This window comes from Mustela putorius, unplaced genomic scaffold (genome assembly GCF_011764305.1).
Source record: "Mustela putorius furo isolate JIRA1106 unplaced genomic scaffold, ASM1176430v1.1 tig00003853_pilon_pilon_pilon, whole genome shotgun sequence".
Taxonomy (NCBI): domain Eukaryota; kingdom Metazoa; phylum Chordata; class Mammalia; order Carnivora; family Mustelidae; genus Mustela; species Mustela putorius.
In genome coordinates, this window is record NW_025422005.1 from 12,542,484 (window position 1) to 12,555,770 (window position 13,287).

At 58.2% G+C, this 13,287-nt stretch overlaps 1 protein-coding gene across 1 annotated transcript in view; it reads left to right on the forward strand.

Moving 5' to 3' along the window:
• Window positions 1-3,325: 3,325 nt before the first annotated feature.
• The window catches only part of IGSF21 (immunoglobin superfamily member 21), a 233,973-nt gene continuing 224,011 nt past the window's right edge, over window positions 3,326-13,287 (forward strand). Inside the window, exon 1 of the mRNA XM_045063847.1 lies at window positions 3,326-3,760. Coding sequence (XP_044919782.1) covers window positions 3,691-3,760 — 70 coding nt within the window. The 5' untranslated portion in view covers window positions 3,326-3,690. The remainder of the gene's footprint in view (window positions 3,761-13,287) is intronic.

The window sequence follows — 13,287 nt, forward strand, 5'->3', positions numbered from 1 at the left end:
GAAGCCCTCACAAAAATGCTTACTGATCTATTAGCATCCCAGACCATAGCGTGTCCTTCCCCACACCAGCGGAGCCCACCTCCTTGGAAGCTGGGCTGGGGGAGATAACGAAAGGCCATGTTCCTCCCCTCTCCTGGAAATAAACATGCCAGAGGTCACGGAGGGGTCTCTTTGACCTCTGGGGTTGTTCCCTAGGGTCCAGAGAAGAGGAATTTGCTTTGTGCTGTGGTGCCCTCTGTTGGGAGAGCCTAGCTCAGGAACCATGGACAGAGGGAAGTGGGGGCAGACAGCCACAGCTCCTGCTGCCAAGAGGTCTGGGTCCCCTGCTGCGCCCCACACCCAGGGAGGAGGCATGCCCCCCCCCCCCCCGGGACCCATGGGGCTGAGTGTCCACACTGCAAAGTGGAGGCTGTCCCACCTCTGGCAGCCAATCCACCAGGTGTCAGGAACAGAGGCTCAGGAAACAAGTTAAAAACCTGGGGCTGCCCTAGGTGACCTTTCCTTTGGCTAAGTCACCCTGTGCCCTCTGCCTACCATCCCTCCCGGTGCTTCGGATATGCCTTTCTCTGGGGCCAAGGGACAGGCACCAAAGCTGTGTTTATGAAACAAGACCCGGAAGAGTGGGCTTCCCCAGGAGATGGCCGGCAGAGGTAGTGGCATTAGGACGAACAATTACCATATGGTAATAAACACACACTTGGCTGCCCGCCTCTTTGGGAAAACCACTTGTGCACCTGGGAAGGATGCCCTCTCTCTGAACACACCATGGGTGGGTGGGTGGGGGGAACTGTTGGTTCTTTGAAAATATTCACTGCCACAGGATACCTGCTAACCATTGCTAAGTCAGGGCCTCGTGCCCTAGGAGTGAGGAATAGAGTGGGTAGGACAAAGTACCCAGTCTCCATCCATCCCTCCCTCCAACAACTGTTTATTCTGGGCTTACTGTGTGCCAGGCACCGGCCAGGAAGACTTATGATTCTAATACAGGGGGATGTTACAAGAGAGTGGGGATGATTTGGAAGTCTGGTGCTGAAGGAGGGTTCATGGAGATCTTCCGACCCTGCCCTGGCCCAATCCTTAGCCCTAGGAGGCAACCCTCCCTTGGCTCTCAGGCTCCCTTGCTAGCCTCTCACCATGTATCACTGACAGCTGGCATCAGGGAGGGGACTCTAGAGCCCCTCTCTGCTGCTCCCAGGGAAGTTCTCTCCCGGCTGGTACAGACCAAGGCTGGAAGGAGGCATCACGGAAGTGGTGGGGAGGGGCGGGAAGGGGCGTGGAGATCTGGAATCCCCACGAGTCTGGATTTCCTCTCTAATGCCTGGTCTCGCGCAGACAGAAAAGCCTTGCCCATGCAGGAGCTCACCTGGTGAACTGTTGCCTGTCTACCTGCCTGGCAGCTCTCGGCTTTGCCGCTGGCTCAGCAGAGTAGGAATGCCCACACAGTGATGCTTGACATTTGCTGGCAAAACTCAGACCAGCAAGCCCACGTGAGGGTCCTCCTAGGTCGCTGCTGCTCCCTGGCCAGCTGGGAGGGCTCTTCCAGGGCGGGCTGAGCGCCTGGGGTGGATTGGGTTCTGCAGGCTCTTTTCTCTGCCAGAGGTGGGAAGGTAGAGGAGCAGGGAGAGAGCAGTCAGGGACTGAGCCCCATGACGCAGCTGGGTCAGCCCAAAGAGAGGGTGTGGGGGAGAGGTGACCCCAAGCTGACCCTCAGCAACTTGGAGAAGAGGACACCTGGGTGGGTGGGGACGAAGTGGCGCTAAGAACAGCCAGTCGAAGGGAGAAGGACCTAAGCCCTCAACGCTAGCACCGCATCCAGCCCAATCAGCCTGGCAGCCAATTAGTCTGATTCAAAAAAAAAAAAAAAAAAAAAAAATACCCACGTAGGGACAAACTGTAATCAAACACCTATTTATAAGGGTTTATTACGATCATTATTATTATTTTACTGAGAGGATCATTCTAAAGCCTGTCAGGTGAACGTATGTTTTCAGATCTTCATAAATGCAAATCGCTCCTTCCCCTGGGTGGGTGGGCGGGAGCTGAAGCCCGGCTGCCTTGGGAAGCCCCGTGGTGAGGCTTGCAGAGGGCAGATGGAGGGAGCAGCTACTCGCTGCCACCCTGGGGCATCTCTGCACAGGGCTGGCCAACCCCCTACCCAGCTCACTCCCTGCACCCCCTCAAAGGGCTGGCAGAGATGCTACTGCCTACGTACCCATTGTCCATCCAGGCAAACAGGCCAAAAGCCCTTAGGCAGCAAACCTGACAGAGCTGGGAATTCTCCACAGAGAAGGAAGTTGGGATTTCTCCATAGAATGTTCTAGAAAGAACACTGGGTCAGGAGCCCAGAAGCTTGGATTCAGAGGCCTGTGCTGCCCCTGGCTGTGATGGTATTTCTGGGCCTCCGCTTACCAGGGGGGAAATTCCCTTCCAGGTGTGAAGGTCCATGACCTGAACCCCATCTAACCTCCTCCAGCCCCCAGCCCACCTCCAGGGCTGGAGTACCACTCCCCTCCCAGGGGACCTCAAGTCAAGGCTCACAGCCAGACCTGAGGCTCAGTGGTGTGTGTGTGTGTGTGTGTGTGTGTGTGTGTGTGTAATGAGATCCAAGTCCCAAACCTCTCTCACTCCTTAGGCCTGGGGAAAAAGTGTCAGGCCTGCCAAAAAGGTGAAAATGTGGTCTCTGCCAGGAGGAAACAACCAGTTCCTTAACCATTCTTGGCTGGATTCAAGAATGTGGCTATTCTTGGAAGAAAGGACACAATGTAACAATTTTGTTGGTACCTGGGGGAAGCCATCCATAATTTGGGAAGTTTCAGAAGACTGATGCCCCTAATCCTGCCCACTAAGAGCATTAAGAAGTGCAGGGCCAGTCATGGGGGGCCACACCCTGCCTGCTCCGCTCCGTGGAAGGCACAGCTTGCTCTCAAGGGAGGCTGCCTCCCTCCAACAGGCAGGGGGGTGGGGGGGTATGACCCCAGGGAAGGGATTAGGTGGAGGGGCATCAGACGCAGTTGGCTTCTGGGGGCCAGGGGTGCTTGGCCAGCTGGGGCTGGGTAGCAGAGCTAAGGACTGGGAGAGTTGCGAGGAGGGGAACCCGGGGGAAGGAGAGGGGGTGGGCGACAGGGAGGAGGGAGAGGGGGCGGGAGGGGGGAGCTCTCCTTCTCCCTGCAATAAATCGGCTTAGCGGACGAGAGCCGAACAGCCCAGAAAGGATTAAAGAAAAGTCTGTATAATACAGCGGAGAGCGCGGCGAGGGAAAGGCGGGAGGGCGGGGGGCGGGGAGAGGGGGAGGGGCGGAGGGAGGGCACGGGGAGGGGGGCGCTCGCGCCGCCGGGAGAGGCGAGCGCAAGGCGCAGAGAGCGCGGTTCGGCTCCAAACTCCCGCGCCGCAGCGGAGCCGACTCCGGGCCGCGGTGGGCGCCGCGCGAAGCCGGGGAGCCGGGAGCCGCTGCGCGCCCGGACCACGGCCGGAGCGCAGGGTCGTGGCGCCCCGCGGAGCCCGAGCCGAGTCGAGCCCGGCGCCCCGGCGGCCCCGCCGCGGCGGCATGGGGGCGCCCCCGCGGCGCCCGGCGCTGCCCGCCATCGTCTCGGCCGGCGGCCGGAGGCAGGAGCGCGCCTGAGCCCATGGCGAGGGGATCTTCCGCCTCCGCCACCGCCTCCGCCCCGCCACCGCCGCCAGCTCCCGGGCACCATGCGAGCCGCCCCGAGCCTCCGCGGCTGCGCCTGCCTGCTGCTCGCCGCGATCCTGGACCTGGCGCGCGGTGAGTGCGCGGGCGCCCGGCGGGAGCCCCGGTGGGGGACGCGCGCGGGGGCGGGCCGCCGGGGAAGGGCGCGGGCCCCGGGCGCCCCGGAGAGGCTCGGGGTGCGAGCACTGGTCCTGGCGTGGGGGTCCGCGCAGTGGTTCGGCTCGGCGACAAGAGGGAGGAGATCTCCTCCGGCGAGAGCGCTCGTGGGTCTGTGCCAGGGTGTGCGTGTGTGTGTGTGTGTGTGTGTGTGTACGAGCGTGTGCCTTTGTTGCGTCTATGGGTGAGGGTGTCCGGGAAGGAGCTGTGTGCGGGAGTGCATTTAGAGATGTGAGTGTGCGGATGGGGTGTTTGAGTGTCTGTGTCAGTTCCACAGAGAAGGTGTGCGTGTGAGAAAGAGTGAGCCAGAGTGTTTGGGGGTGTGAGCGGTGCCAGCTTCCAGGGGAGGTGTGAAGTGTGAGAGCTTGTGTCATTGTATGTGTGAACGTGTTGAAGGGTGGTGAGTATGCGAGGTGTGGCGTTTCTCGCGGGTCCCAAGTGTGCAGGTCTCTTTAGGGGTGTGTGGCAGAGGATGACTACTGCTTTGTGGGGGGGCGATTGTGCGTGCATAGAATGGGGGATGTGACACTTGGGCAGGAGTGTGCGTGGATCTGGGGTGTGTGGAGGTGCGGGCGCGTGGGGGTTGTGTTGCTTCGTGGGCCGGGAGTGTGTGTGCCGGCGATGGAGCGTGTGGTTTTAGTGTAGAGGGAAGTATGGATGGGTCTGGGGGCAGAGAATGTGTGAGCAGCCGTGTGTGTGTCCCGCATGGACTTGGTCTCAGGTAGACTGAACCAGCTGGGAGGAGGTGGAAGCAGAGCGCGGTCCCCAGAGCAAGCGATCGGTGGCTCCGCAGCTCCGGGGTCCAGGGCTCGCGGCTGCCTCGGTGCCTCGTGCCCGGCGCCGCCGTCTGGTGGGTCTTAAATGGTGCTGGAGCTTATCCTGGCGACCCAGGCACCTTTCCGGCAGTGAACCAACACCTGGGCTAGCAGCCCAGCAGGAGGGAGGCGGGACCAGCAAAGAGTCGAGGGCGTGGAGACCAGAGGGTCCTGGTCTCGAGTTCCCCACTGAGCCTAGTGCCAAACCTGGGTGCCTAGAATCGGCCCCTCTGGAGTCACAACCTGGCTCCATGGTGATGGCGGTGCGGGGTGCCAAAAAGTAGCCACTGTGGCCAGGAGGATCTCAGCCCCTAGCCCAAATGAGTGATGAAGGCAGGGGGTCAACTCTGTCCTGGTATTTGCCTTGCCCTCTCTGGAGGTGCCTCACCAGGCTCTGAGAGTGCCTGGCACGAAGGGGTGTCTCCCTAAAATAACTCAGCCCCCAGGTCCTTGGAGAGTGCTGGGTCTGCATATGGGAGAAGCTGCAGAATCCGAGTCTAAACGGTGGTCTCGCTGGCAGAGGGCGGGGGAGGGGTTGTATAACCCAGAAGAAATGTCAGGCCGGTACTTTGTTCCCCTACCCTTGGAGCAAGAGACTTCCCAAAGTGGATCAGAATCTCCCCCCAACTTTGAGGTGAGGGCTCCCTCCGTCAGATGCCTCTAGAGGGAAAGGTTATATGGGAGAGGGGGTCCCGGTTCCAGCGCCGGCCACGGGGTTTGTTGAAAGGCACAGGAGCCCTCACCTGGACATTGCAGGGAGAAAGGATTAGGGTTTGGGGGCTGGAGGGGAGCACCCTTTCTTTCCCAGAATGTACAGAACAATCGCCACAGGGGGTGGCGACTGATGGTTAAAGCTACGTTGGGAAACGGGTTCGGTCGGGACCCCACCCTGAGCGCTCTACCCAGAACCCTCAAGCGGCGTTCTTTGGGCTGCAGGGCTGCGGAGAGCTGACCCGGCGTCCCAGCGCCTCCACCCCCTTTGCCCGCCCCTGCAGGCTGCGGGGGTGGGGGGCAGGGGCTCCGGCGCGGATGTTGGGAGTTTTGGGGCAGGGGGAGCCGGCGTAGCTTCGAGCTCCTAGTCTCAGGGTGAAGAAAAAGCGCCGACCCGGATCACGGAGGGGAAACTTTCCGAGACTGGGGCGCAGGCAGGGGTTCTGCGCCACCGGGGGGCCCTCTTCTACGCAGAGGAAGAGAGAGTCCTTGAGGGTGGGGTCCCTCCTTCCCCGGCTTCCAAGTCTGCGCACGATGGGGCGGAAGGGTCAGCAGGAGATGCAAGAGGCCGGCTTGCCAGAGGAGGGCGCCCTTCCAGGATATGACCAAGAACTGTGCACCTGGCCGTTGGCTTAGCCGGGCCACCTGCCAGGGGGGCTGCCTGGCGGGGAGGAGAGGGTAGAATCCAGGGCCGGCATTCCGAAACCTGCCTTCCATTTGGCGGGGGGGGGGGGGGGGGGGGTGCGGGTCGGCGGGGGTCACTACTGAGTAGGGGAATGGCTCGCGTGCCCTCGCCTGTTGTGCCCCTAAGGGTCGCAGACAAAGGGGCTCAACTTTGGAGAGGTGGGTCTGTGCATTGGGGAAAAGGACTCCGCCGCGCACAGGATTGGCTGGGCCATAATTTCTGCCCCTAACTCACCCTCCCCAATATCTGACTCTGCAGTACAGAAACCCCAATTTCTCTCTTCTCCCAGATCACCCGGGAGCCCCCGAGGCGTTTTCAAATCTTCGGGCCCCAGATTCCCCTGCCTGGGCACTTCCGGGAAGGAAATCCGGCTGTTGAGCCTGTGCAGTGGCCCGGAAGAGAGGGCAGTGGCGGGGGCGGGGGGGGGGTGGAGGTAGGGAAGAGAGTGGTTTTTGGCTCTGCTTCCTTGGGCCCCCGGAAATTCTCGGCGAAGAGTAGTGGGTGGGCAAGCTCGGTTGGGGCGACCCAAGGTCCCCAGCCAGTGGCCCTGCCAGTTCTGTCTCCGCAGCCGCGTGTCAGCAGGTGGGTGGGTGTCGGTGCTGGCCGAGGCTGCCGCAGCACTGAGACTGCGGGGCCTGTGCCCGCCCGAGCTGCGGTGCCGACTTTTAAGTTATTTATCCTTCCTCCCCACGCCCACCCCACGCCCAGGGCGCGGGGCGGGGGCTCGGACTCCTCTGGGTTCCTCGTCAGCCCCCGCCTCCCAGCGCCGCGCCGCGCTGCGCTGGGCCGAGCCCAGAGCCGACTGCTCCGCCCCTGCTCCCCCAGCCGCCACGCCCCCCCACCTGGCCACACCCCCATCCATAAATCCCGCCCCTTTCCCACCCCAGCCGCAAACTCAAGTTTTTCTTGAGAGGTTGAACTAGTTTTCGCTTTTGAAGTGCAGAGAATGTTCAAGCTGGAAGCGACCTCCGCGATCACTTATTCAATGGGTCCGAAAACTCCTATTTTTTAGGAACTGATGATCACCGCCCCCCCCCCCCCAAATCCTAATGCCTTGGGCAAGATGTCAGGCACAAAAGGAGAGCTGCCTGGGTTCCTGCGGGTGATGAGACTCCGCTGGGAGCGATCCTTACGCGCAAGTCTCCTGAAACAGTCTGAGGTTGCTTCTTTCCTAGTATCTGGCAGGGAGTCTGGTGTTTCAATAGCCCCAATTGTGTGGCTCAGCGGCAGTGTGCCATGCACGTGCTGGCCGCTTCCCAGGCCTCAGGCAGCTGCAAGATGGGCTTAAGCTCCTTTTTTCGCAGACTAGGCAACTGAGGCTCAGAGTTTCACGACTAGTTAATGGCAGAAGTAGTGACTCCTTCCAGCTCCCTGCCTGGCCCAGCCCCAAGCGTTTTCTTTCCTTCCAGGGTTCTGTCCCTAAACCCCAGCTTGGAGAATCCCTTGGGCAGGGGCAGGCAGGCTACCAGTGATGCCTTAGATTGGCCTGGCTACCCTCAGCCCTCCATAACATCTGTCTCACACACAATTGGGGCTGTGGAAGTGGCTTCCTCAGGTTTCTGGATTATAGCGGTCCCAAATTGGAAGGCAGAAGCAGAATAAAGAGCCAAACAAAGAAGAGACTGGTTAGTTCTGTTCACTGGATTTCCTGGGCTCCATGTGGGTGTCTAACCTGGCTTACTACCCTACCCACCTCTGCAACACCTCCAGACCAAACACAGTGCTAAGCACTGGGAACATGACCTTGAGCACGGTGGGGGTGTCCCTGCCTTTATGGTGTTTACCACTTAGTGGAAAATGGATTCTTCACTGAGCCGGAGGAAGGGGCTGCATCTCCGACCCTTATTGAACTCTCACTGCTTCGTCATTCTTGTCTCGTTTAATCCTAACAACCACACAGAAAGGTAAAACTAGCCCTGTTTTGCTGATGAGGGAACTGAGTTTTGCAGAGGTCAAGTGACTTGTCCAAGGCCACTCAGTCAGTAAGTAGTGAGCAGAGAAGCGGACACAGGGCTGAGTCTCGCCCTCTGTGCCCTGGTGTCTCCCAGGGATGAAGATGCTCAGGCACTTCCTCGGCTCTGACCGCGTGGACCATTTAGTGTGTAGTTCCCTGTCTGGCGTTTTACTCCTTACAAACCCTCACGAAGATAGAATTATCCTGTGCGTGCTTCTGCGCAGATGGGAGAAAGTGTTGTCTCTGTTAAGCCTTCCTCGTTGTCAAGACAATGAATGGGCATCCCTTGTGGGCGGGGCACATCCGAAAAGAAAGAGACTTCGATCTTCCTCCCAGCAGTGAGAGAGGTTGGGCATGTTCCCGAGAAGATGAATGGCAGTCCAGGGGGAAATGTGTGGACACTTGCGAGATGCTAAATGATTGACATCCCCTGCAGGAAGTTCCTGGGGAAGAGTGATTCCTTGAGGGATCCAGGGGATGCTTCACGGGGGAGGGACGACTTGAGCTAGACCTTGAAGTAAAGAGAGGACACGAAAAAGCTCAGGGTAAGGCATGAGCCAAGAGCTGGAGGGTGGGGTTGTGCGTGGTGGGACCAGTCTTGAGGCAACTCAAGACTGGCCTCCCCAGAGTCTGGTTGAGAACTGGGAGAAGCAAGAATCATAGTATGGATAGCTACCATTTGTTGCACACCTATCAAATGTTCTTTATGCATTAAAAGCTCTCGGTAATATGTGAGGCAGTGCCATTAGCCATTTTTGCAGATGAAGACGAGAGGCCCGGGATCTTTCTCTTTCTCCCTCCCTCCCTCTCTCTTTGGCTTCTTTTCTTGTCTTCCTTAAATAATGAATGAGGCTCGGGATCTCTTTTTAAGTGCAACAGATGGGAGTTTCAAACCCAGGTCTGAAGCGATCCAGAGACACTGCTGCTCCCAGAGGAGAGGAGAAACTAGTTTTTCATCACTGGAAGGAGGAATACAACAGTCTCTCTCCACTTGCTAGAGGATGCGAAGCCTTCTGTTTTAAAAAGACAAATGTCAGCGGTGGAGAAACACACAGCATCACTTCCTAAGAGCTGTCTGCCTTCAGGATGAAGGTCCCGGGAAGGAGCAGGGGAATGAGGTCCCGGAACCCACCTTTACGCTCTCAGTGGGGTCCAATAGCAGAGGGGGCGTCCATGATCACCAAGACCTCCTGGTCAGGATTTTGTGGATGGAGCAAATAAATCCAATGTGGCTGGAGCTGGAGGTACACAGAGCAGCAGCCCCAAGGGGCGGGAAAGGACACTGCAGTCCCCAGGCAAGGAATCTGATCGACCAGCCATTCCTGCATCCACCGGTCACATACTAGATTTGCGCTGGAAATCATGCACACACACGCCTTCTTAATGCCTGCTGTCTTGGTAAGCCACCCCAAGAGGAGCCCATCAGGCACTCGCCCTGGGATATGGACCCAGAGCAGAGGAAGACTGAGAACCCCCATAAAGGACCCCTTGCCAGTGAGGAGTCCCCAAGGAACTGTACTTCTCTGGTGCCCTGAGGCTAATAATGATGGGACCTACCCTCCAGGGTGTTCACAGGATGGAAAGAGTCCTTACATACAAAGTGCTTGGCTCAGTCCTGCGAGCTGTGCCGATGGCAGTTTTAACCGTGGTTGTGCCAGAGTTGCTGTGCCCCAAACTGCATGGGTCTTTCCAGTGCCTGGGGCTTCCACTTATCCTCGTGTTCCAGAAACTTCCATGTTCCACCTGTTACTTTTGAGGGCCTTGAGCTGTCCAGAGTTGGTTTCTGCTGCTTGCAAAACAAGGACCCCATTGATCCTTTCCCAAGGCATCTTGAGCCTCAGAGCCTGGGATGGCTCCTGGTCTACTAGCTGGGGGGTGATTGATTCCCCCACCAGCCCCCTGACTTCCCTGGGAGGTCCACGGCATTGGCACTGCCCCTCGCCAACAACCGAGTAGAGATGCAAGTTGTTTCTCTCAGTGGGATGCGGAGATGGAGTCAGTCTTGCCGTGAACCTCCTGTCCCCTGCCCTGGGATGCCCCATGAAGGCAGGGGGCCCTGGCCAGTCTCCGCGCTAGTGAGTCTTCCCCATAAAAAGCATAGTGGGTTCTCAATGAAGCTTGTTTGTTTGGGTGCATAAACCATCTTTGGCCTTCAGACATGGGTGTCCTGGTTTAGAAGAGACTTCCTACAGAAACAGGCATGGAAAGATTAACAGCACGTGAAATTTGGGCTGGATTCACAGGTGAACTTCCCTTTGGCAAGGTTCTCCTCCTGGAACTACAGGCCTGTTCTCTCAGATCATCCCAAAGGGTGGAGACGCTGGTTCCAGACATAGTGTCTATCTGCTGGTAGTCCCGAGAGCTGACCAGATGCTTCCGTTCCTGGCAAGTCACCGAGCCCTCCCAGAACACATGGAGGTAGCCACTCTCCTGCCCATTGAGCAGGGAAACTGAGGCACGGGGAGGTGAAGAGACGGGGGTGGGAAGTGGCTTGAGTGGGATCTGGGTTTGGTGGCTGTGTGCCCAGCCTTCCTTCCCTCCGCCACCCACTGTGCTGCATCACGGAGCCCACCGAGGGCTGGAATGGGACAGGCCAGCTCCCAGGAGCTTTCAGGCCAGTAAACTGACCAGAAAGTATGCTCTATGGGCTGGATGTGTAGGCACTTTGCTGACGTGAGGTTCTCTCCTCCACTGCTGTCCAGAAGAGTATCACATCCCCAGTCCATCAACGAGGAGCCTGGTGTGTCCGGGCCACACAGTGGGGAGACCAGAGCCCACCGTCTCTCTGCTCCACAATCTTGGCCTGCTCAGAGGTTTCTGGCCTTAAACTTCACCCTGTCTGGCCGTGCCCCAGTTTTCACCATATCTTGGCTCAGAGAGGAGACCTCTGCCCTTAGCCAGCACAGCCCCTGACCACATAAACCTCCTTCTAGTTTCTGTCCCCTACTTCCCCGCCCTCCATAACTCCTCCCCTTCCCCCCACTGACTCAGGTGTCCCCTAAAAGTGTTGACAGCAGCACTTTGGGCGATACTGTGTTAGAAGAACCCTCCTCTGGGGCTGGGGATGCCTTAGGGCCGGTGTCCCTGCTGAACTGAGAGCTCTCGAGGGCACCCCAGCCTTGGCTGGAGCTCTCCCTGCACCCCAGCCTTGGCACGAGGCCTGGCTCTGGGCGGATCCTTAGGATATGTTTGATGAATGAGTGGATGATCGCCCCCTCCCCCACAGAGCCTGAGTTTTACACACCAGACCTGGGCCTGTTTCCCAACCCTGACCAGTCACCTCTGGAAAGCACTTTCTGGTGTGAGAATGTGCCCATTGTGACAGTTCACCATCACTCACGCTGGCGTCAGGGCTGGCATCTGGGGGATGAGTCAGCAGGGGAATATGGTAGGAAGTCCAAAGGGCTTCCTGTTCCCTCTGGCTTCTCCTTGTGGAGGGGGGCTGTTCTTGCCTGGGAAGAGTGGGGGTTTGGGGAAGAAAGCATGGAAGGAACCAAGGAAGGAAGGAAGGAAGGAAACTTGCTTGGAGCAGCTTCTGTGTATCCAGCCCTGTGCCAACCTTGTTCACGAGTGCTGTCCTATTCAATCATCCCAGAAACTTTGGGAGGTCCTATGCTTCCCATCTGACAGATGAGGAACAAGGCTTGGAGAGACTGTGATTTGCCCAAGGTCCCACCACTTGTTGTGGGGTGTGGGGGTGGAGCCTGGACTCACACCTAGGCATTGACTGGCACAATCTTGGCCTGCTTTCCAGACTCTGAATGGATCCCATTGGTGGCCTGAAATCGACCATAGCGGGAGTATTTACACCATGGAAATCGGCAGGCACTCCAGAGCAGAACTCCCCTTAATCCGCAGCTGGCTGTTAGCCTTTGGTGGCACAGCCCTGGGCAGGCTCGTCCTTCCTCAATCGCTGTCTCTCTGGGCAGCCAGCTGGAGTTAATGGACTCGGGTTTCCATCTGAACCGGGTTCAAGTCCCAACATGGCCACTTCTTAGCAGAACATACTGGAGCCAGTCACTTCCTTTCAGAGTCACAGTTTCCTCATCTTTTGAAAGTGGAGGGTGTCGTGAGACACATGAGATTCTACCTGAGAGCCCTTGGCAGGTAACCTGCCCTCGGGCCCTGGCCCCTCCCTTCCTCCTGACCCTTCTGACCCTTCCACCTGTCTCATAGGCCAGGTGGACTCACACTTTCTTCTCCCCCCAACCCCGGCCCTGGAGGTGGACTCAGGAACCAAGTCAGGGATTCCAGTCACTTCCATGAATGGAGCAGCTGCCCTAGCCTCCTGCTGGGCTGGCAGAGACCTCCCTCAAGGACTTTCAGGTTATTGGCAACCCCACACAGCCCGGACTCATTTGAGAACAAGAAATGATCATGTATAATAAATAGCCAATACAGGGAGAGCATGGGTGATTTTTCGGGGGCTAAAGGAGTGGCCCAGCAAGGTTCTGAGGGATTGAGAGCATCCTGATGGCTAAGGGGGGTGTCCCGGGCAAGGGGACAGTTTGCACAAAGGCCCGAAGGAAGGAGTCAGAGGGCTGTCTAGGTGCTTAATGGGTTGAGAGGCAGTGAGCCGGCTGACCTCACTTGAGCATTGGGTGCCTGTTGAGAGGCTGGAGATGAAGCTGGCATTGTTGGTGGTGGTCCGTGTGCCGGGGGCCGGGGGTCTGGATTCAAGCCTGGGGACTGCAGGGAGCAGTTGAAGAGAGAAGAGTGACATTCCCAGAGCAGCGTTCTAGGAAGATGAATTGGTTTTTCTGGGCCACCTGAAGCTGGAAACTGTTTGGAACCTCCGTTGGGTTATAAATGGTTGCTCTGGAGTGCCCAAAGAGACAATGGCCTGAAGGAAGAAGTGCTGTCAGTGGGGACCGTTCATCTTACCCGGCGTGTCCAGACCTGGCAGGGAGGAAAACCGGGCCCCGCCAAGATCACACGGCCCGGCATGCGGCTGCTGCAGCCGGAGCATATACCTTGGGCTTGACCCGAGAGTCATGGGAATAGCTTTTCCCGGGGAGAAGCTTCTAGCTCTCCAGGGAGCATGGGCGCCGGCGTCTGACCTAGGCTCAGACCCTCTTTCCACCATTCACCCAGCACATGAACTCAGTGAACCCTTCACTAATCTCAGCCTCGAATTCTCCCACTGAACCCAGCTCGCCATGGTGGCCTGGTGGGGTGGGGACAGCTGGGCGTGGTAAGTGACTTACCATGAGGAGACCACAAGCTCGGTGCCCAGTACACAGGAGGCGTGTGAGAAATGGCTGCTGCTCTTAGGGTGATG